At 35.1% G+C, this 21,425-nt stretch overlaps 2 protein-coding genes, 1 long non-coding RNA gene and 1 other non-coding gene across 4 annotated transcripts; 1 reads left to right on the top strand and 3 right to left on the bottom strand.

The window, feature by feature from the left end:
- Positions 1–422: 422 nt before the first annotated feature.
- On the bottom strand, positions 423–2,439 carry LOC148213269 (uncharacterized). The gene is made up of 2 exons (XR_015788456.1): positions 1,234–2,439; positions 423–882 (listed from the first exon to the last, which is right to left on the bottom strand). It is a non-coding gene; the product is annotated as an uncharacterized LOC148213269 (long non-coding RNA).
- On the bottom strand, positions 1,941–2,150 carry LOC148213270 (small nucleolar RNA U3). The gene has a single exon (XR_015793141.1). It is a non-coding gene; the product is annotated as a small nucleolar RNA U3 (small nucleolar RNA).
- Positions 2,440–4,804: 2,365 nt separating the features above from the next.
- On the top strand, positions 4,805–7,343 carry LOC111021306 (galacturonosyltransferase 8). Its single transcript, XM_022298209.2, has 3 exons — positions 4,805–5,056; positions 5,353–6,606; positions 6,848–7,343. Exons 1-3 carry the CDS (start codon positions 4,889–4,891, stop codon positions 7,121–7,123), a joined length of 1,698 nt encoding a protein of 565 aa, XP_022153901.1. The 5' UTR covers positions 4,805–4,888; the 3' UTR covers positions 7,124–7,343.
- A 994-nt stretch (positions 7,344–8,337) lies between these two features.
- Positions 8,338–13,170, bottom strand: GLDH (L-galactono-1,4-lactone dehydrogenase). The gene is made up of 6 exons (XM_022298210.2): positions 12,243–13,170; positions 10,908–11,158; positions 10,314–10,499; positions 9,618–10,011; positions 8,825–8,965; positions 8,338–8,686 (listed from the first exon to the last, which is right to left on the bottom strand). Exons 1-6 carry the CDS (start codon positions 12,876–12,878, stop codon positions 8,528–8,530), a joined length of 1,767 nt encoding a protein of 588 aa, XP_022153902.1. The 5' UTR covers positions 12,879–13,170; the 3' UTR covers positions 8,338–8,527.
- Positions 13,171–21,425: the final 8,255 nt, after the last annotated feature.

The following is a 21,425-nucleotide window of genomic DNA, read 5'->3' as shown; positions in this document are numbered from 1 at the left end:
TTTACCATTTGTTCTGAAACATAAATAAAAAATTTGTTTTATTGTACCTGAATTCATGAATGTTTGAGCCATGCAATTCATTTTTTTTTATTATTTCGAGAAGTGGAGAGACTTTGCAATTTCTCTAAAATCAAGAGAAATGGACGAGAAGGGATTGAGATACATCATCTCTTCTCTAGCAAGAGTGTCGTGAGTGTTGGTTCTTTGTAAAAACTTATTGATCTGAGATGCAATGAAAGTAAAAACTCGCCTTACAGAGTGGATGTAGACCTCTTAGTCGAACCTCTCTATACTTATTGTGTATTCTTCTCATCCTTCTCCCTTCTTATATTGTTAATCCGTGATGATTCTGATTTAGATACAAGGGTTTGATTGTGCACCTAGTTGTAGTTGTGATAATCTTCTGAGTTTTCTTATCAACATGAACAGAACTCTTTCCTCAAGTACATTACTTATGGCAAAAAAACAATAATAATAATAATAAATACAGCATTCTTGTGAATAAATGTACATTACAAGCATGAAGAAATTTTCAATTCTATACTACCAACTAAGAGGGAATTTTTTGGCTCCACCCTTTTCACCTACCCCAACTGATGACACAACTTCTGATTTACAAAGAACATTATATGCACTGCAACTCAAACCGTTTTCTGAGTCTTGCTTGAACGGCTGCAAGCTCTTCCTTGTCCTTCAGAACCCGAAATTACAACCATAAATCACGAAAAATGTCAAATTTTCGCGGCATGTCACAGGGCCTAATCAGTATGATCATAACAAAGCCACTTGAAAAATAAGATTCAGAAAGTGGGTACTTCATTCTTAGCCCAATGTTCAAAGGCAGCATATTGATGATCCCAGGGCAGTGTTTGGCAGAGATGCCTGTGATGAAACAACTCCTCTGTTATTTCATTTCTCTGTGGTGAAGGCAAGTACATATGTTGATTATTACAACTTGATGGCATCAAAAAGACCACAGATTAAACGTATGAAATGACCAATGAACAAGCGAGAGTTGACCGAGTTTTAGTTCGAGAGATGACTCGAATATAAAACCTGTTGACAATTGAGTAAAGATTTCTAAGATGGCCGAGAGGCCTGAGGCTTAAACTTTGATAGGCCCGAGGGGCCTGAAGGGTAACTCTAAACATCCCAAGTTGTGGGTAAGTTGCACAAGTGTAGGTCTAAAATGTGAAAGAGAGGAAATACAGAAGATTGATGTTTAGAAATTACCCAAGAGAACATATCATCTTCTGCTAAGCTTGAAGCTGGACCCATTGTTGGCCACCACAATCAAATAAAAACTCAATTTTGGCATGAAACCTGAGAAGGAGATGACACCATAATGGAGGTTGATTTGTTCTTCTAAATCAACGTATATAAGGGAGCCAAATAGCAAAGGTTGGTTCCATTTGGTTGAACAATTCTCAACTGACTTATCAAAATGTCCATTCTGAATAAAACCAGAGAGACACCCATTGCTAGTGCAACCCCAGGTGAAATAAATGAAGGGGCAGATTTAAATGGCTAAGAATGGTAGATTTTGACAAATGAAGAAACACATTGGCCACACCCAGAATCCAGATGTTGCACCTGTTTCCTTTCAGCCTATGAATTTTGGTGAACACAAGACAACTCACCCCATAATCTTCAACCATCATCCCCTTTTCCCTTTCCCTTCCCCTTCATTTTAGCACCCAAAAAAAAAAACCATTTTTGACTAATCCCCACTAATCATATGCAGGAATTGGGTTGAAGTTGAAACCCTAAACTCCAATCCAACTCCCTCTGCGGCATTTCAACAAACACTTAAAGAGCATAAACAAAAGATCCAGGTTTATCATAACCCACTATCATCCCCATCGCAGAATACAATACACTTCTTGAATACAAAGATCTTACAGAAAACCAAAGGGGAAAAAAATGCAAAAAATTTGTTTAGTCTGTCAGACCACCCTGCGACCATCCCAGCAGGACGAGCCATGCCGAGAACGATCCTCTACAGCCGCCGGACCAAGATCCTATGAGCCATTAATCACGCTCTAGCCGCAGGGCGGCGGTTCATCCACCAGACTATGATTCTTGCCTCCTTAGAATTCAAGGAAACAGTTGTACAACATATAGAACAGATCCTGTTCAAGTAAGGTCGTGCCTATTTGCCTACGCTCTTCCGTTTAAGAATTGCACTTGTTGTTTGAAATCCTTCGATGTGGGACAAGTTCCTAATTCGGTAATCTAATTTTGCTTTTTTTTTTCTCTGAAAATATCTAATTTCCATTTTTTTATCTCAAAAGAAGGAAGTTGGGAACAGAGATTTCTCCTCTAAACTTTCATTCAAACGAAATATGGGGAAGAAGAGCTTTTAATATAGCAAAATAGAAAATAGCTAAATAACAAATTTAATAAATTGTGAATTCATTATAATTTTATGAATTAAAGGATGATGTGACCAAAGATATATATAGCCAAAGAAGTTTATTGGGAAGGGGGAAATTTAAGTTATAACTTTTTTCTTTCATCATAATCTTTCAAATTTGTAAACTTTAAGAGGTGAAGGCAAATTTTTTTGAAAAAAAATATATTTTTAAATGTTTTTTTAGATATAGTTCAATTAGGCGAGGTATCCAAAACGAGTATAGTTTAGTAGTAATCGACATATATCTTCAACCAAGAGGTTGTGAATCCGATTCTCCACGTGTTGTACTAAAAAAAACGTTGAGGCATATATCCCACATCATAGGATCGAATTCTCACCCTCTTTTTCAAGTATGTATCAAACGATTTTTATTGACGGGTCATTTCATTTGTGTCACAATCTAGCTTTTTTTTTTTCTCACGGTCACATCATATTAAATAATCTAATTTTTATGAAAGGTCTATGAATTATAAATTAAAATTTTTAAATGTTTAGAAACTAAAGAAACACCATTATCATATTTTAGGATTTTAACTTATAATTTAACTTAAATTTTAAAGTATTTTGAAACTTTTTTGGTTAAAACATACAAATATAGTGTTTGAATTTCGATGTTGGTGTCTATTTAGTCTTTAAATTTTAAAAACAATCAATTATGTTCTTGAACTTTAAAATGTGATTTTATATAGTACCTAATATTAACATGGTTAATTAAACAATGATATAGTAATGAACATAACTTAACTAGTTAAGGCATATATCATAGATAAAAAGTAGGATGTTCGAATTCCACTCTCATATTATGACATATAGAGGAGAAAAAAAAGAAAAGGATAAAATATGGCATTTATATAAATGGAATAAAATAAATATTTTTTAGTTCATGTATTTTCAAATATACTACGGAGTTGCAGATTTTATAAAAATAACATAATTTAAAGTGAAACTCAAACTCAAATGTAATAGACATATCAGAAAAAGTCCCCTTTTTTAGTCAAACCCTTTTTTTTAATCAAAAGTTATAATATTTTAAAAAATACATATTAAATTTTTGCCATGCAACAAAATTTTCTTAAAATATTAGTGTGTATACACACACATGCACATGCGTGTAACAATCAAGTTAATAATAAAAAGATAGGTTATATTATAAGTTTAGTCTATAAACTTTTATGTTTGTGTCGAATAAGTCATTGAATTTTAGAAAGCGTCCAATTGGTTCCAATCTTTCAATTTTGTGTCTAATAAATTATAAAATTTAAAATGTGTCTAATAGGTCCCTAAAATTTCAATTTTGTATCTAGTAATTTTTGACCTAGCTATTCAACCTTTTTTAAATCTACTGACATATTAGATACAAAATTTAATTATATGTGTAATAGATTTGTTAATTAAAAAAAATGTGAAATAAAGCAGGACCTAGATGTACACTAAATTAGCAATTTAAAGAGTTATTAAACAACTTTTTAAATTACGGACCTATTTGACACGAATTTGAAAATTCAATGACTAAAATTTGTAATTTAATATAGACCATAACGAAAAATCAATGTTTCAAATGTCGAGCTACATTTTGAGATTGCAAACCCTTTGACATCTGATGAGCCGATGAGGGGTAAAATTTCACATTCATTTGATCTCTCTTTAATTAGGTAAGCATGTAAATATTTTTTTTTTATATCTGTGTGTCCAAACCAGCTTGCGCGCACTTCGATTATTCACCAGCCAACTACATGATCCTACTACATTTGGTTGACAAGGAAACTCGTATAATATTAAATCCTAGTTATTATAAAAGCATCATAAATTAATTTAGACAATTTTTGTCGAAGCGAGCATAGCTGAGCGATAATTGAAATATATCTCCAATCAAGAAGTTGTAAGTTTGATCACCATCCCCACATATGTACTAAAACAAAATAATAATAAATAAATAATTTTCATCTATTTTCATTGTTTTTTTTTCAAATGTCTGTCCGACGCCAACATATCAACTTGAGTATAATTCAATAGGTTAAGACATCTATTTCTAACCAAAAGATTGTTAGTTCATTTTTCACCCATTTATTATATTAAAAAATGATTAGTCAGTTAATCTCTATTGTTTAGTCAAATTTCACGCCATTTTATTTATGATGATAATTTTTTTTTCATGATATTGAGTGATTGTATTAGATGAGTATATATGCTTCGTGGTGGAGTGAAAAAAAATAAAAAAATAAAAATTCCAAGACCAAATTGAAACTAAACCTACCCAGTTTTTCGAAATTAAAAGTTTTAAAATTAATTATAGGCACTAATCTAAACTTAAGTCGAGGACTAAATTGAAACTTTGAAAGCTATAAAGGTTAAATTTGCAATTTAACAAAAATTCGTGGGAACAGTTAACACCACTCTCATTTTGGAAACCGAGAGGTTCTGATTCAACTCTCTCTTCTTCAACCTCTCTCTCTTTCTCTGAGAGATTGAAAAATGGCGAATCTACGAAATGGTGGTAGAAGCCATGAAGAACAAATTCTTCGAAGCGTGGCCAGAATTTTCTCCTTCAGAGTTCTCGCCTCCGTTGCATTGTTCATCTTCTTCTCTCTCTCCGTGTTCACTTTCAGCACCGACACTTCTGATCTCCCATTTCCTGTAACTGTAAGCACTCCTATTTTACTCTTATTCCGTCACTAATCGTTGGTTTATGAAATTTTCTTCTTCATCTCCGAGAAATGTAATCGCTCTGTTCTATTTTGCGTCACTGGATCCGGCTGTGATTGATGTTTAGTCGCATTGAAATTGACAAGTTTTCATGAGTGTGGTTCACTGCCGAACGTTTGATTTTCAGATATTTACATTAATTATGGTGTTTATTTATTATTTGTTTCCCTGGAAATTTGTTGCAATGATTGAAGTTAGGGAGTAAATTTGTTCATGTTGTGTTATGAAATTAGGGTTATGGTTCTGGCTCTGACTCTGATCGGATCAATTCCGGGAGAAGACTTCCATTAGCTGTGAAATCGGATCCTCTGAAACCGCGGCTGGATCAGATCCGGAAGCAAGCTGATGACCATCGGAATTTGCTTCAAGCATATGCCTCTTATGCTCGAAGGCTTAAGCTTGAGTACTCGAAGATTGTTAGGGTATTCGCGGATCTTTCTCAGAACTATACGGATCTCAATAATAAACCTGCTTACCGTAGTCTCTTTGAGCATGACACGCCTACCATGGATGAAGCTCTGCTTCGTCAATTTGAGAAGGAGGTGAAGGAGCGTATAAAAGTCACCCGACAAGTGATTGCCGAAGCGAAAGAGTCGTTTGACAATCAACTCAAGATCCAGAAGCTGAAGGATACGATTTTTGCATCGAATGAACTGTTGACGAAAGCCAAGAAACAAGGAGCTTTCTCAAGTTTGATTGCAGCAAAGTCTCTTCCGAAAAGCTTGCACTGCATTGCAATGAGGTTAATGGAAGAGAGGATTGCGAATCCTGAGAAATATTCAGACGTAGGAAAGCCAGTACTGCCCGAAATAGAGGATCCAAATCTATACCATTATGCGATATTCTCGGATAATGTTGTTGCTGCATCAGTGGTGGTTAATTCCGCTGTGAAGAATGCCGAAGAACCATGGAAGCATGTGTTTCATGTCGTTACTGACAAGATGAATCTTGGGGCAATGCAAGTTATGTTCAAATTGAAAAACTATAATGGAGCTCACATTGAAGTCAAGGCAGTGGAGGATTACAAGTTCTTGAATTCTTCTTACGTTCCAGTGCTTCGCCAGTTAGAGTCTGCGAATTTACAAAGGTTCTACTTTGAGAACAGTGTTGAAAATGCGACGAAGGACTCGACAAATATGAAGTTCAGAAATCCCAAGTATCTATCAATTCTGAACCATTTGCGGTTTTACTTGCCTGAGATGTACCCAAAACTACACAGAATTTTGTTTCTGGACGATGACATAGTGGTCCAGAAGGACTTGACTGGCTTGTGGAAGATTGATATGAATGGAAAAGTAAACGGAGCAGTGGAGACCTGTTTTGGCTCGTTCCATAGATATGCACAGTACATGAACTTCTCACATCCATTAATCAAGGAGAAGTTTGATCCCAAGGCGTGCGCGTGGGCTTATGGAATGAACTTCTTCGACTTGGATGCTTGGAGAAGGGAAAAATGCACAGAAGATTATCACTACTGGCAGAATATGGTAAGAGGAGCTATAGTTCATTTCCTTCATAACAAGCTTTTTTGGCCAAATGGGGACTGTCCCATTTCAAATATCTGACTTTACTTACAACTACATCTTCTCTAACACTTCTCTGCGAACCTCGTGTTATTAGCATTCTCTGGTTTCGTGACAATTCTGATAGAATAATATTGAAAACCTTACACTCTTGAGCTAACATACCCTTTTATCACCGGCTAACTATTGAACGTGTTGTGTGCAGAATGAAAATCGAACGTTGTGGAAACTGGGGACGTTGCCTCCTGGTTTAATCACATTTTACTCGACGACAAAGCCACTGGACAAGACATGGCACGTCCTGGGACTCGGTTACAACCCGAGCATTAGCAAGGAGGAGATTCAAAATGCTGCAGTTGTGCACTTCAATGGGAACATGAAGCCATGGCTGGACATTGCCATCTCCCAGTTCAAGCCATATTGGACAAGGTATGTGGATTATGACTTGGAGGTTGTCCAATCCTGCAATCTTGGCCTTTAGAATATGGCTGATCCCTCTATTTATTATATCCATATAGTTGGTTGTTTGTAGTTATAGCCTTATAGGAGCAGATTTTGGCAGCTTTTTTCCCAAGGAGAAAGCCAACATTATTTTGATCCAAAATGTAGTAATATCTTTAAACATTAATTCACTCTTTTCTATTTGTTTACTAGGATTATTTGAGTTTAAAGTAATTATATATTATTTTGTTTTAAATTCACATTATGATCTTATAAAAGGTAAAAGGAAGAATAACATTTGAAATTTAATATATGAGATAAGGTCTAAAAATAGGAACGACAAAATCATGGGTATCTCATATATGTGTGCACATGAAATTATCAGTCGAATTGCATGTAAGCCATAACAAATCACTTCTTTCAAAGCATGCTCTGCCAGACTATGATTCTTGTCTCCTTAGAACTCAAGGAGGCAGTCGTACAACCTATCGAACAAATCCTGTTCAAGTAAGGTCGTGCCTGTGTCCTCTCCATTTCGTCTCTCCATTTAAATACTATTATTCTTACTTCCTACTATCCGATGTGGGATATCATTTTTCACATGACCACTTGGAAGCAGACACCACAAATAACCAATCAAATCAACAAATCTCTTTTTGAATTTCTGCACTCTATTATTACTTAATGCTATTCCGTAGAGACTACTCAAATTCTCTATTCAAAGTTTTAGAATAAGAACATAATCAAATTTTTTTTAATTGATTTATAATTTAATCTGAATTTTACTCTTAATTAATCCTTAATTTTGATGTCAAGATCTTTGATCTGCGTTAACTAGTTTGAAAAACAATTACAATTCTGATTCCCTTTTAGCCCTACATTTATTTTTATTTTAAAGTTGCTTTCTTGATATTCATCTTCCAAGTGATTCTCCATAAAAATTAAAAAAAAAAAATTCTTAAATTTGACGCACGTGTAGAAATAGATGGTGGTCTGTAGGGATAATATTCGTCCTTTTAAGTAGCTCATATATAAATGGTGGCGTAGCCCCATCGCAAGGAAATGTCGGGACAATTAGAGCCAAATTTGAATTTCGAATCTTGGAGCGTTACATTAAACCAATTTTATTTTCTATAAAAACTATTTTTAGTCATCTAAAACTGCCTTAAATACATTTTAAATTAATAATTCTTTTCAAGTACTTATAGGAAAAGTGATTTCATTGAAAAGGCGTTTAAGAAAAAAAAAAAAAAGTAATCCCAAACGAAACTCTTCCCTCAAGTATACTTCTTATGGCCAATAAAATTTTCAAAATTTTTCCAAAAGAATATACCACAGGAGAACACAAATACATCATTCCTGTGAATAATTGTAGTAATAATAAACACCTACCCAACTGATTACCCAACTTCTTATTACAAAGACAGAGAGCATTCTATGCTACTCAGACAGCGTCGTTGGATGGGAACAACTTTTCTAACTTGTTGTTTGAAAGAATTTTGTTCGGGTCCAATGCCCGCTGTGCCTTGTTGAATTCGTCGACAGGAAACCGTTTCCTAAGTCTTGCTTGAAGGGCTGCAAGCTCTTCCTTGTCCCTTGGAACCTGAAAATATTACATCCATGACAACGAAGAACGTCAACTTTTTCGTGCGATTTTCCAGGTGGGCTTAATCAGTATGATTATGGTTCAGAAGTTAGTGAAGCAAGCCACTTGAAAACATAAGATTTTGAAAGTGGGTACCTCAATCTTAGCCCAGTGTTCAAAGGCAGAATATTGATCCCATAGCTGTGATTGGGTGAGATGCCTATAGTGAAAGAACTCCTCTGTTATTTCCTTCCTCTGGCGCGCATCCAGAGTAGGCAGGTACATGATTATTCCGACCTGATGGCATCAAAAAGACCACTGATTACTGCACGAAATGACTGATGAAGAACAAACCACAGTCAATCGAGTTCTCATAGGAGAGACTCAAATATACTATCTTTTGACAATTGAGTAAAGATTTCTAATATGGTCAAGGTTTGAGAATTAGCAACTAGGTAAAGCTTGGGAGAGTCACCAAACAGAAATTATGAAGAAGAAACACTAAAATTCTTGAAGGCGAGATTGTAACGGTTAAAAATGAGAATACGAAATTGTACCCTTTTCTTCTATGCGACAACCGTTGTCTAATCGTCCAACCATAAGCAATCACTAATAGAGGGAAACGGATATACTAGTAGAATCATCTCAATATAAGACCATAACACTGTTCAGAAAATGAGATTCTTTTGTATAAACTTTATGACACTTCGTTTTTACTTCTATGCAGAAAGAGTGTAAATTGCTTCCACCATTTCTTCAAAGATATCTCATGCACAATACACAAGTATAGATCTTTGTTGAGCTAATCCCCGGGAGGTTTCAGAGACCAACTCGGGAAGACAACAAAGGTTTTAAGTTATTAAAGTTAAGCCTAGGGATCTTACAAGGTACCTCAAAAGCTTAAAACTTAAAAAGAGAGGAAATAAAAAGATTGATGTGCAGAATTTACCCAAGAGAATAGATCATCCTGTGCCAAGCTTGAAGCTGGACTCATGGGGCTCTTGCTACAAGCCGTCCAGCGTTGCTCAATAGGAGCAGGTGCAGGTATGTTTTCTTTTTCAATAAGTTGCTTCAAATCCTCTATATATTTAATGTCTTTCATGCTAGGCTTTGCGAGAGTACCAGCCGGAAAGCAAGTCTCGGAGACCCATTGTTGGCCACCACAATCGAAACCTAAAATTTCATCACTCCATCCAACTTTATATCCCTCCGACTTCCTCCAGAACTCAGCCTCTGCTTGATTAACTTTCGTGACATGCTCTTTGTTAAGAGGATCGAGGGCAAGTAGTTTATCGCGCAACTCAGTATATGAATACTCATTTATGTCTGTTTCGTCACTAGTGCTGCAATTATCAAGAAAATAATCAGATTAAAGGAAAATAACTTGGAAAACAGTACGAGGAAGAAGATTTGAAGAAGATTTACCTTTAAACATATATACACAGAAAAAGGAATTTGTAGAAGGGGAAGGATAACTGACTCTTGATGAAAGATGAATATCAACCAAAAGACGAGAGACAAATCGAGAGGAATGAAAAGTGCTCTGAGAGGATCAACTATTAACATGCATACTTCATTCAACCTGTTCCTGACATCCTAAAATTATTGATAACTAAATAATACTCAAACAGAAGGTAGTTGTAACCTGTATTTTTTAAGGGACTCCGCGTAGAGATCACGAACATGTTGTATGGCTTCATCACTAGTATATTTTGGTTTCAACTTGGGAGGACCTCTCCATTTTGAGATAGGATTGCAAGTCACAACAACGACAGCATCAGTGTAAGGAATATACAGATATTTCACGTGCTTATTATCAGTCAATAATTTCCTGCAAACAGAGAGAGTCTTAGACCTTGGATATAAGAGCCTTCTTAAGAGTCACTTGGCGAGAAACAAATCAACGAATCTTCAAAGGTAAATGACTTCTATTTCATCAATTTTTTTTTAAAGCTATAGTATATTTGGTTGTTTCTTAGTGTAAATGCTACCCATGTTCCATCACTATAGTTTTTCTTCCCTTTTATCCAAATGAAGAGGTTTTATGTAACCCTCTTGGATGGGGTTCCCCTTTTGTAATTTCATACCATCAATGAAATTGTTTCTTTTGTAATTTCATATGCTTCAATCTAACCTTGAAACATTGTAAAAAGAAGAATAAAGGTGAGATATGAACTATCATTTCATACTGTAACATAAAATACAACTGCATTAAACTGTTAAAAAAATACACAATTACTTGTGGTTCTTCTTGATGTCATTCATGTTGGAAATGTATGTGTGCTCCACAAGTTCCTGTCTCTCAACACACTGGAGGGTAACTTCAGCAACCACTCCAAGGCCCCCGAGACCACAGCGAGCTAGATAAAACAGCTCTGGGTCTTTTTCTTTGGAAATCTCTATTGTACCCTTGGCTGGTGTGACCAATTTCATAGCGATGACCTGCTCGTCAATGGGAGGCAATTTTGGACCAGTACCATGTGCACCAACCTAAATGCATAATTGTGAAAAGAGCGTAAGAAAGATTTATTACAGATCCAGAAAATACATGACTAAACAAAAACTTCAATTGTCTTGAAGCCAGATATTAAATGCAATATCAGGATTTTTTTTTCCTTTGTGGGGCAGAGGTGGTTTAGAAATATCTCCTTAAAACAGGCAGAAGAAAACATGGGATGTTCTTTCAGTTACAAAATCACAAGAGATTAAAAATGACTCTCCTATAAAAATAAAATTAAAAAAAAAAGAAAAAAAACCATCAAACTGATCAAAATTGATTGGAATTTTGCAGATCAAATCAGATCGGTTTCAGTACATTCTAGACAAGAAATCAACCTTATCCCATTTCTTTACTCAAATTAAAACCACTTTACACCACTGGATAGAGGCAATTACTCATATTTACATTCATGTATTTGAAGTTCAAAATTTCAAATAGATCAAAATGCAGCAGAAAGTCCAACGGTTAACTTCAATAATCAATTGAATTACATCAAAAGCACACAAATCCTCATACAAAGCTCCTGAATGATGCCACAAATCTACTGCTCCCTGATAGAGGCAATTACGCAAATTTGTCTGCTATACTTTCATGTCTTTGAAGTTCAAAATTTCAAATAGATCAAAATGCAGCAGAAAGTCCAACGGTTAACTTCAATAATCAATTGAATTACATCAAAAGCACACAAATCCTCATACAAAGCGCCTGAATGATGCCACAAATCTACTGCTCCCTGATAGAGGCAATTACGCAAATTTGTCTGCTATACTTTCATGTCTTTGAAGTTCAAATTTTCAAATAGATCAAAATACAGCAGAAAGTCCAACATTGCACTTGAATTATCAATTGAATTACATCAAAAGCACAGAAATCCTCATACTAAACACCTGAAATGCTGCCACCAATCTACTGCTCCCTGATAGAGGCAATTACTCAAATTTGTCTACTATACTTTCATGTCTTTGAAATTCAAATTTTCAAATAGGTAAAAAAAAATGCAGCAGAAAATCGAACATAGCACTTAAATTATCAATTGAATTACATCAAACGCACAGAAATCCTCTTAAAAAGCACCTGAATGATGCCACCAATCTGCTGCTCCCTGATAGACGCAAAGTTCTGTAAAGTAAGCCCATGTTCCTTGATTCCATCCACAAGCTGCTGAACTCGAATTCCCGCCTGAACCCTAACCCTCTTCTTCTCCTTATCCACTTCCAAAACCTTATCCATTAACGCCAAATTCACCATCCCCATCCTCGACAGCCCAATCCCATTAGGCGAAAGCCCGGACCCAACCGGCCGAATCCTGGCCTTCTTCTCGTTAGCCTCCTTCACCACTTGCTCCAGCTGCTCCAAATTCTCCGGCTGCTGAAACACCCGCGTCTGAACCTCGTGAGTCCCGCTCCAATTGGACACAGTGTGGAGATCCTCGGGGAGAGGAGCGTATCGGAAGATCTGGGCCTTCTTGTGCTTGGCGTTCTCGGGGAAAGGGAAGGAGTAGTAAGTGGCGGCGCCGCAGAACACGACGAGGGCGCCATAGCCGAGGTACTTACGGAGCTCGGAATCGAAAGAGGACGACGGCGGCGGAGGAGAAACAGTGGAAAACGAGGGAGGATGATGATGATGATTCAAAGGGGTTCTGGAAATGGCGGCGGCGGGTGGAGATAGGAGGCGGCGGTGGGATCGCCGGAGAGGGAGAATTCTGAGCATTTGTTGGCTTTTTTTGGCTGGAATGGATTGAAAAATCAAGATTGAATTTGGGGTTTGTGTATAAATGGCCCAACAAATTCTGTCAAGGAATTTAATACAAATAGAGATTTTGCTGTGAAAATTGAATTTGGAGTTGGGGATTAGGACTTGCACAGTTGCAGTTGCAGGAGTGTGGAGGAACAAGAAATAGACATGGGAAATTTGATCAAATCTCTATGGTTCTAGAAATGGGCCAACATGTGGAGCCTTCAAATCCACTTGAGGAACCCTCCTTTGGAAAAGTTGATGTTTCTTGCTTGTACTTCACAAGTCCTTACCTAGTACTAGTAAAGAGGCTCCTCTGATCAAAGAATTTGCTACAATGCTCCTTTTGAATTATGAGTTATAGGTCTCGAAATTACGCGTTCGGTAGTGTAGCGCATCTGTTTACAAGGACAGTTAGGAGGGATTGCTAGACCAACAACAACTGTAAAGTGATTTGACGAGACAACGGTTTGAATTTATCGGTTGATTGAAACTTTTTTTTTTAATCGGGGTGCCCTTGCCTACTAAACAAGGCTCCTAGAAAGTCTTTTGCAGATTACTCATTTCGAAGGGGTGAATTCATATTTTCATTACTATATGATAGAAGTGTGGTTAATTATATAATTTAGTCTTGCTTGGATATATGTTTTAATTCCTAAGGTTCGGGTGTTTTTCGAATTTAGTTTTGTTACACTTAGTAAGTTGTATCAATTTTTACTCTATAATTTTAATTATGGGTGTACATAAGTTGAGTTGGGTTAGATTGGATTGAGATACTTTTTAGACCTAATCTAATTGTTTAGGTTGGTTCTAAATTTATTCTATCCAAACAACTTTTATTAAATAATAAACTCAACCCAACCATAAAATCTTTAACAAAAAAATAAATTATAATATTTTAAACATTTATTTATATATTATCTAACATTGAATCAAAATTCGTAAGTTTATTTATATGGTGAAAAATTACAATTCAAAAACTTTAAAATGTTGTTTTTGAAACCAGTAGGTGTCTATTTGGTCCTTGAAGTTTCAAAATGAACACTTTTCAAAAGGCATTTGTAACTAATCGCGTGGGGGATTTTGGTTTATTATTAGGGATTTTAGGTCTTTATTGGACAACGGGGAGTTTTGAATTTCGCGATTTGTTTAAAATATTCAATAACTTGATTTATAATAATGAGGTTAATTTCTTATTTGTTACTTTGTGCGCGGTCCTATTATTTGCAGGTGCAGTTGCTAAATCCGCTCAATTTCCTCTTCATGTATGGTTACCTGATGCTATGGAGGGCCCTACCCCCATTTCGGCTCTTATACATGCTGCTACGATGGTAGCAGCAGGAATTTTTCTTGTCGCTCGGCTTCTTCCGCTTTTTATAGTAATACCTTACCTAATGAATCTAATAGCTTTGATAGGTATAATAACAGTACTATTTAGAGCTGGTCCTTGAGGTTTAAAATAGGTTTGTCCTTGAAGTTTGAGACATAGTTCTAAATGGTCCCTCATTTTTTTAACGGTTAATTAACTAAAATTAAAATTATGTGACAAATTGCAATTAAATTGTTTATTATAGTTGTTGATGTGATAAATTATATTAATTAAATGATATATGTCCAATATGAATGACAGACGAAGGCGGCAAAGACAGTCGCCAGAGAAAGGTAGGAGAAAGAGAGAGTAAGAGAGGGAAAGAGGAGAGAAAAAGTTCACCTACACATATATATTATTTAATTAATACAATTTGCCACGTCATTTTAATATTAGTTAATTTATGGATCATTTAGAATTATTTTTCAAATTTTAGGAATCAAAAGTGTTCATTTTAAAATTTCAGGGACCAAGTTGACACCTACTTTAAATCTCAAGGACCAAATATGTTCATTTTGAAACTTCAAGGACCAAGTAGACACCTACCTCAAACCTCAGAGATCAAAAGTGTTCATTTTGAAACTTACCAAATAGACATCTAACTCAAACCTCAGATACCAAAAGTGTATTTTGCCCTAGAATAAATAATTCATAAAGAATCATTGAATGAAATAAAACTAAAATAAATATAACTATATAATTTTTTATGGTGAGTAAAAGAAATAATTTTAAAATTATTTTTTATAAAAAAAATTAAATTAATAATAAGTTTGGGTTGGTTTAGCTCAACCCAAACATATTTTAGGTGAACTCTTAAATCAAGCCAATCTATAGAATTTGCATCTATTTGAACCTGATCCAACCCAAACAAGTTTATAACCCAACCCAAACAGTATGGATTTGGTTAGATTGATCAGGTTTTTCAAATTATCTAGTTTTTTTTAAGGGAAATTTAGGTGAGTGGCTAAATTTGGCCACCCACTTAACAAAATGTCCATTAGTTTATAATTTTGCAAAAATGGTTAAAGGGTATATTTGAAATTTTACATTTTAAAACTTTTTCCCCATAATGCCCTTCCTATATTTTGCTTGGAATTTACATATATTTAACAACCCTAACAAATTTGATGTTCAATTCAAACTAAAGTTTGGTTTCCTACCTTCAAGGGATTTGTTCTTAAATATTTTAATTCTTTTATTAGTAATTTTATTTAATTTAAACGTTATCAGTGTTCCACTGTCCCGATCTCATCCTTCTACCATTCTACTGTCCTCATCTCATCTTCTTGTCATTCTATTGTATCTTCTTCTTTTAGCTCATTCTTTCCTTCCAACAATGGTGAATGTAGTAATCACAATTCTATACGGTGACATGTGGAATAAAAAAAAATGGGTACAACAATTTCAACATCTCTCATATATTAATTCAACAATGTATCGAAGGCATTAGGAAGAATATTCATTTAACAGACGGGCAAAAAGTTTCATGTATATCGTTGGTCAAGAATAATAGTTACACGTTTCTTATTATAAGACTAATTGAGGATAGAGATGTCACATGGTTTTTAACTGTGTTGTCGAATGAGCTGGGGACATAGTACTGCATTGTTGTTGATACTGTGGATACCCATATTGACTCCATAGATAGAAGTGAGAAGCTATTTCGGACGAATGTAAATGTCAATGGTTCTATTTCTCAATCTTTCTGACTTGCTCCTACGGGTCGAAAAGACATCTACCCTAGCTATAAGAGTTCTACACAAGTGTAGTCTACACTAGATAGCACAGTTGTAAATACTCCCATTGACCCCATGAATGGAGGTGAGACATCAGTACAAAAATCCCACCATAAATGCAAGGAACTCATACTAATAAATCCGAGTCAAACTCATGCAACTCAATCATCAAAATATGTATGAGTTAATAGATGATTGAGTAAATATATGTATGCACTAATAATTCAACAATTAACAAAACGTGAAAGTTAATAGATGTATATATCAATTCAAGAAACAACCAGATACGTAAGTGAATACATCTATTCACGGTTTTACAACTAAATTATCATAATTATATAAACTAGTACATATATATCCCAACAATTCAACAATTAACAAAATATGAAGTAAACAGATGTATATATCAATTTATCAATCAAATTCAAAAGTCAATACATCTATTGACTATTGTACTACAAAAGCTAGTACATGTATATCCCAATAATTATCTCACTAACAATGCACTCTTTCTCAACTATCTTGAGATATTTTCCTTTTCCCTGTAGCCTACGAGTATAATTAGAATATAATTTTTAAATATTACTATTCAACACCAACATCCACTGACATCCACTGAGTTCTTACTTTCTTGGTGGATTCCTTACAACCCAAATTCCTTTTAAGGTCAATTTTAATTTGTTTTGTTTTACCTTCGACCAAGTCTCCTCCACCCCTCTTTTTGCTGGTATTATTCAATTTCTTACTTTTCTTTCCTTGGACAACATCACATCCTACAATATTCATTGGAGTCTTTCTTTGAGGACTTGATGATTCAATCTGTATATATAAAAATATAAAAAAACATATTAAACTTGAGGATTTTTAACAAAACAAACCACCCATATGTAAACGGATTTATCTATACCTCTTCTTCACTGTCTAAGCTAATTGTGCACGTTTCTCTTCGACCCCCTGTTATTCCAGCAGCCTTCAATCGTTCACTCGATCGTCGAGTTATTCATCCTCTAACTTTACCCACATCTATAGATTTTATTTAGATTTAAAGTTACTTAAATATAGTAAGTTTGTTAGAGTTAAACACATATACTCCTTGGTTATTAACAACACGCTCATGTGGTAGGTCCCACATTTATATATTTTTAAAAATACACCTGAAATTTAGGAAAACAAAAAATTTCTTTTAAATTAAGTTGCAAAATCAGAACAAAGACCTTCCTCAAACAGTCGGGATATTGATGGACAAATCTTGTTCAAACAGCAGGGAGGTATTCACGGTGCAGCGGCCAAATGGACGGCGCGGCGGCGGTTTTAGTCGGTACTGCGGTTTCGAGTGGCGGCTGACAAAGCTCTGGCGGATGGGGGACAAGAGCGCCTGAGCAGCGGTTCGACGACTGATGGATGGGACGGCAGTTCGTGCGTCGGCGTGGATGGGGCGGCAGCGTGAGCAGCCAGTTGGGCGACTGTTCTTGCGAGTTGGGCAAACCACCGATGACTGGACGACGGCGTCTGGCGAAGCTCCGACGGATGGGAAACGAACTCGCCTGAGCAATCGTTAGGCGACTGATGGATGGGGTGGCGGTTCATGCATCGGCGTGGATGGTGCGGCGGTGTGAGAGCCAAGAAGGATGCTGCGGTGTGTTTTGCGTGGATGGGAGCAGCAGCAGCGGCTAAAGTAGTGACGGATGCCGCCGGCGGCTGAAGCAGTGGCAGCGTCTTCTTCTGCAAGCTAGAGGAGGCGGCAACTGAAGTTGTCAAAAGCAAGAAGGAAGGTTAAAAGCTTTTTTTTTATTATTAAACCCTAATTTCTTAAAAAAAATCAATAAATGTATTACTTATATTTACTCTCTTATTTCTAAATCTTATATTAAATTGAGGTAAATTTTAAAATCTATACCAACACAGTTTTATCAATTTTATATTTACTCTCTTATTTTTAAATCTTATATTAGACATGGGTAAATTTTAAAATCTACACCTAACACAGTTTTATCAATTTCTTTTAAAATCTACTTTCAGATTCTAATTAACAATTTAAAATTAGATTTAAAATAAATATTTTAATTTCATTTAAATTTTATTAGATACGGTTGATTCCCTAAAATTAAGGTTGATTTTTTTTTTCAATTGGTAAAAATCTTAGATCCCTACAATTATGCATATATACCTAATTGGTTACAAGGGTATATTTATCTATTAAAAAAAAACGATTTAGCCGTTATTGCAATATCTCATAGGTTTGGCCATTTTTTAAAACGTCTTATTAAATTTGGTGTGCACTTGCCCCATTTTTTAACATCTCTACTTTCAATATCATCAAATTGGACCCCAAACTTAGATTAAGGGTGTCAAAAAACCCAATGACCCCAAAAAATCAACCAACCCAACCAAACCCATGTAATTTCGTAGGGATTGGGGCGAGGATTTCCCACAGGGAATTTGGGGGGATGCAGTTCCCACGGGAAATTATTCTCTATTTATCATTTTTATTTTTATAATAATTTCTCAATTAAATAATTTTTTAAAAAGAAATTTTTAATTAAATATTTAATCCTCGATGATAAATTACTATTTACATGGTTAAATCCAAGCAAAAATTATTAAACTACCTAATATAAAAAATATAATAATATTTGATATTTGTCGAGTTATATGTACACTACACATTTGTATCTATATTTATATCTATAATATATATAAAAGTACAAATATTGAAGAAATATTTTAGGGACAATATTTGAACAACCCCATGCTGTCCTCGAGATTCTCGTCCTCGAGGAAGACACTCAAGACACTCGTCTTGCAATGCTCGCCTACACCATGACACATGCATGTGCCATGGAGAAACAAGCAAGGAAAATCGAAGTCGAACTAAAGTAGAGCGCCATTTTAAGAGTCATTGTTGTCAAAGGAATAGTGACAATGACTACAAGCAGAATTGTCGAGGGTCAGAGAGACCTGCACCAACAAGGTGCAAAGTTGAACAAGCAAGAAAAAAGTGTCCAAGAGTTGGACACTCTAGCTAGTCATGAGAGTCAGTCAAGTGAGAGGGAAGTAACTATACACATGAGTTACTTGCCCTGCCAAGGTGCTCCAAAAGCTGCGAGCACGTGTCTCTTAAGTCATTCCATTGAAGGTAATACGGGCTTGTAGGTGCGCTCAAGAGAATGAGCCAAGTTTCATGACGATCCCAAAATGAGCAACTTCGTAAGCAAAGTTTCAGGTGTCAAAGTTAGCTCAAGAGAAAAAAAGAATGTCCGTTTAGCAAAGCAAGAAAAAGAAGAAGCAAGGATGCAGTGAGTTTTAGAGTGAAGCGACATTACAGCTTATCTACACAGCAGGTGGCCTAAAGAGATGTTGGCTAAAAGGTAGGGCCAACTCGAAGCGAGCATCAAAGTAAAGCATTAGCTATCTCAGTTAAGTGTCAGTTGTTCAGCGAACTTGAGAGTTGAAGCCAAGTGGCTTGAAGCAGGGGCTGATGTATGCCCAAGTTTAATATCGTGCTTCATCAGGCATGTTTTAGGCCAAGTCCAAGAGTAGGGCGCGAGAAGGTCTGCAAGAAGGGACTTTTTTATGAGCATTGTGCCAAGTTGATGTTCGTCTATACGCTGGAAAGAGCCGAGTCAGTTACCGAAGAAGAAACATCATCGAGGACGATGACGAAATTAAGTTGGGGAGAATGTCTCAACTCTACTATAAGAGAGTGAGTTGAGACAACTCACAAAGTGAGCAAGCGGGTCGATCGGTAGGTCAATGTCAAGCAAGTAACTTGACACGGTGAAGTAGGTAGCTGACATGGTTAAGCAGGTAGCTTGACATGATTAGACAAGTAGCTTGACATGATTAGACAAGTAGCTTGACATGGCAAGGAAAGCAAGCGGCTCAACAAGTCAGTAAGTAGCTTGATAAGTCAAGCAAGTACCTCGACATAGTCGTCCGTTAGGCCAAGAAAAGAGTCATGATGCGACCAAGAAGAATGATGCACCACCCAACAGATCATCAAGCATTTCGAGAGGGAGTGATGATCTCAGTGGCGTCCAATGAGGGTCGAGTGGGCCCCGGCTCGGGACCCTAAAGACGGGATTTCAAGAAGAGTTTGACAAGCAGCTTTGGGGTTAAGTGCAACATAGTGAGATGTGTAAGCACGTCAAGTTTCACGTCAAACAGAATTATTATGTGTTCTGTAGGTCAGCGAGTTAATGACTCCATGCCAAAAAAACGTTCATGTCTGCCATGGTAAAATTGCCTTCGAATGTATTTTCAAGAGGCATGGTGTCAGCTTTCTACCATCCTTAAGACATTAAACAACATCTTAATATTAATCTTGAGTTTTTAGATAATATCAAAATCATTTTATTTTTAATTTTAAAAAAGTACAAATTAAATTCAAAGTTTTAAAGACATTTTCACTCCCACAAGTTTAGTTAAAATTAATCTTTAATTAGTTAGTTCTCATTTAATTAGGGGCTTAATCTGAGGAGACGAGTTGAAACTTTTTTTTAGTACAACATGTTGAAGAGGGGATTCGAATTTACAACTTTTTAGTTGGAGGTATATGACAATTATTGTTGAGCTATCCTCGCTTTAGCAAATATATATTGAAACTACTAATTTAAATATATCTATAAATCATAAAATTGATGGATTATGAGAATGTGAAGAGTTTTAGAATATAAACAAGTTTTTTCTTTTAAGTACAGAATATAAAAAAGTTGAATATTTAAAAGGGTGAAATAATTATTTATATTAATTAATTCTAAGATTATGACTTTGGAATTTCAAAATTTTAAAAATTTAAAAGTTAAATAATTTTTAATTATAAAAGTATAATAGTACATTAAAATTAACAATTTATGACCAAAAAAATGTAAAAAAAATTAGAACATGAGAATAATATTGATTATAAAAAATTTCTACCAATTTATTTCTAAACTAATTATAAAAGCCTAGTTGCACGAAATCTTTTTTTAGAAATATTAACCCTGAGTTTTAGATAAAGTATTATCATATTTTTAGTTTTAATTAAAAAAAGTTTGAAGTCTTTTCTATTTTTTCACTTCACTATCCACACATATTTACATCAAATTTAAATTAATATTTTGTTTACATTGTTTAATCCTTAGAAAATTGGATTAGTAAATGAATTTGAATTTATTTATTTAGGTAAAAATAAAATGAGAAAGATTAAATCCAACCACTATCACAATCTCACCCATTCATTTATTTCATAATAATAATTTCTAAAAATTTTAAAATTTATCATTAGTTATAATAAAACAAAGTCATATGTCTTAATTAATTTATAGAAATAAAGATATAATTTTTCATATTCTCACACTTCACATTTTATCACAAGTCCGTTCTATGATTATGAAATATATTTAAATGAGCAGTCTAGTTCCTAATATATATATATAT

This window comes from Momordica charantia, assembly GCF_013281855.1.
Source record: "Momordica charantia cultivar OHB3-1 chromosome 1 unlocalized genomic scaffold, Mcharantia_2.0 BLBB01000001.1, whole genome shotgun sequence".
In the NCBI taxonomy this organism is placed as follows: domain Eukaryota; kingdom Viridiplantae; phylum Streptophyta; class Magnoliopsida; order Cucurbitales; family Cucurbitaceae; genus Momordica; species Momordica charantia.
The sequence above is the reverse complement of the archived record's forward strand: the minus strand, read 5'-3'. Positions and strand labels throughout refer to the sequence as shown.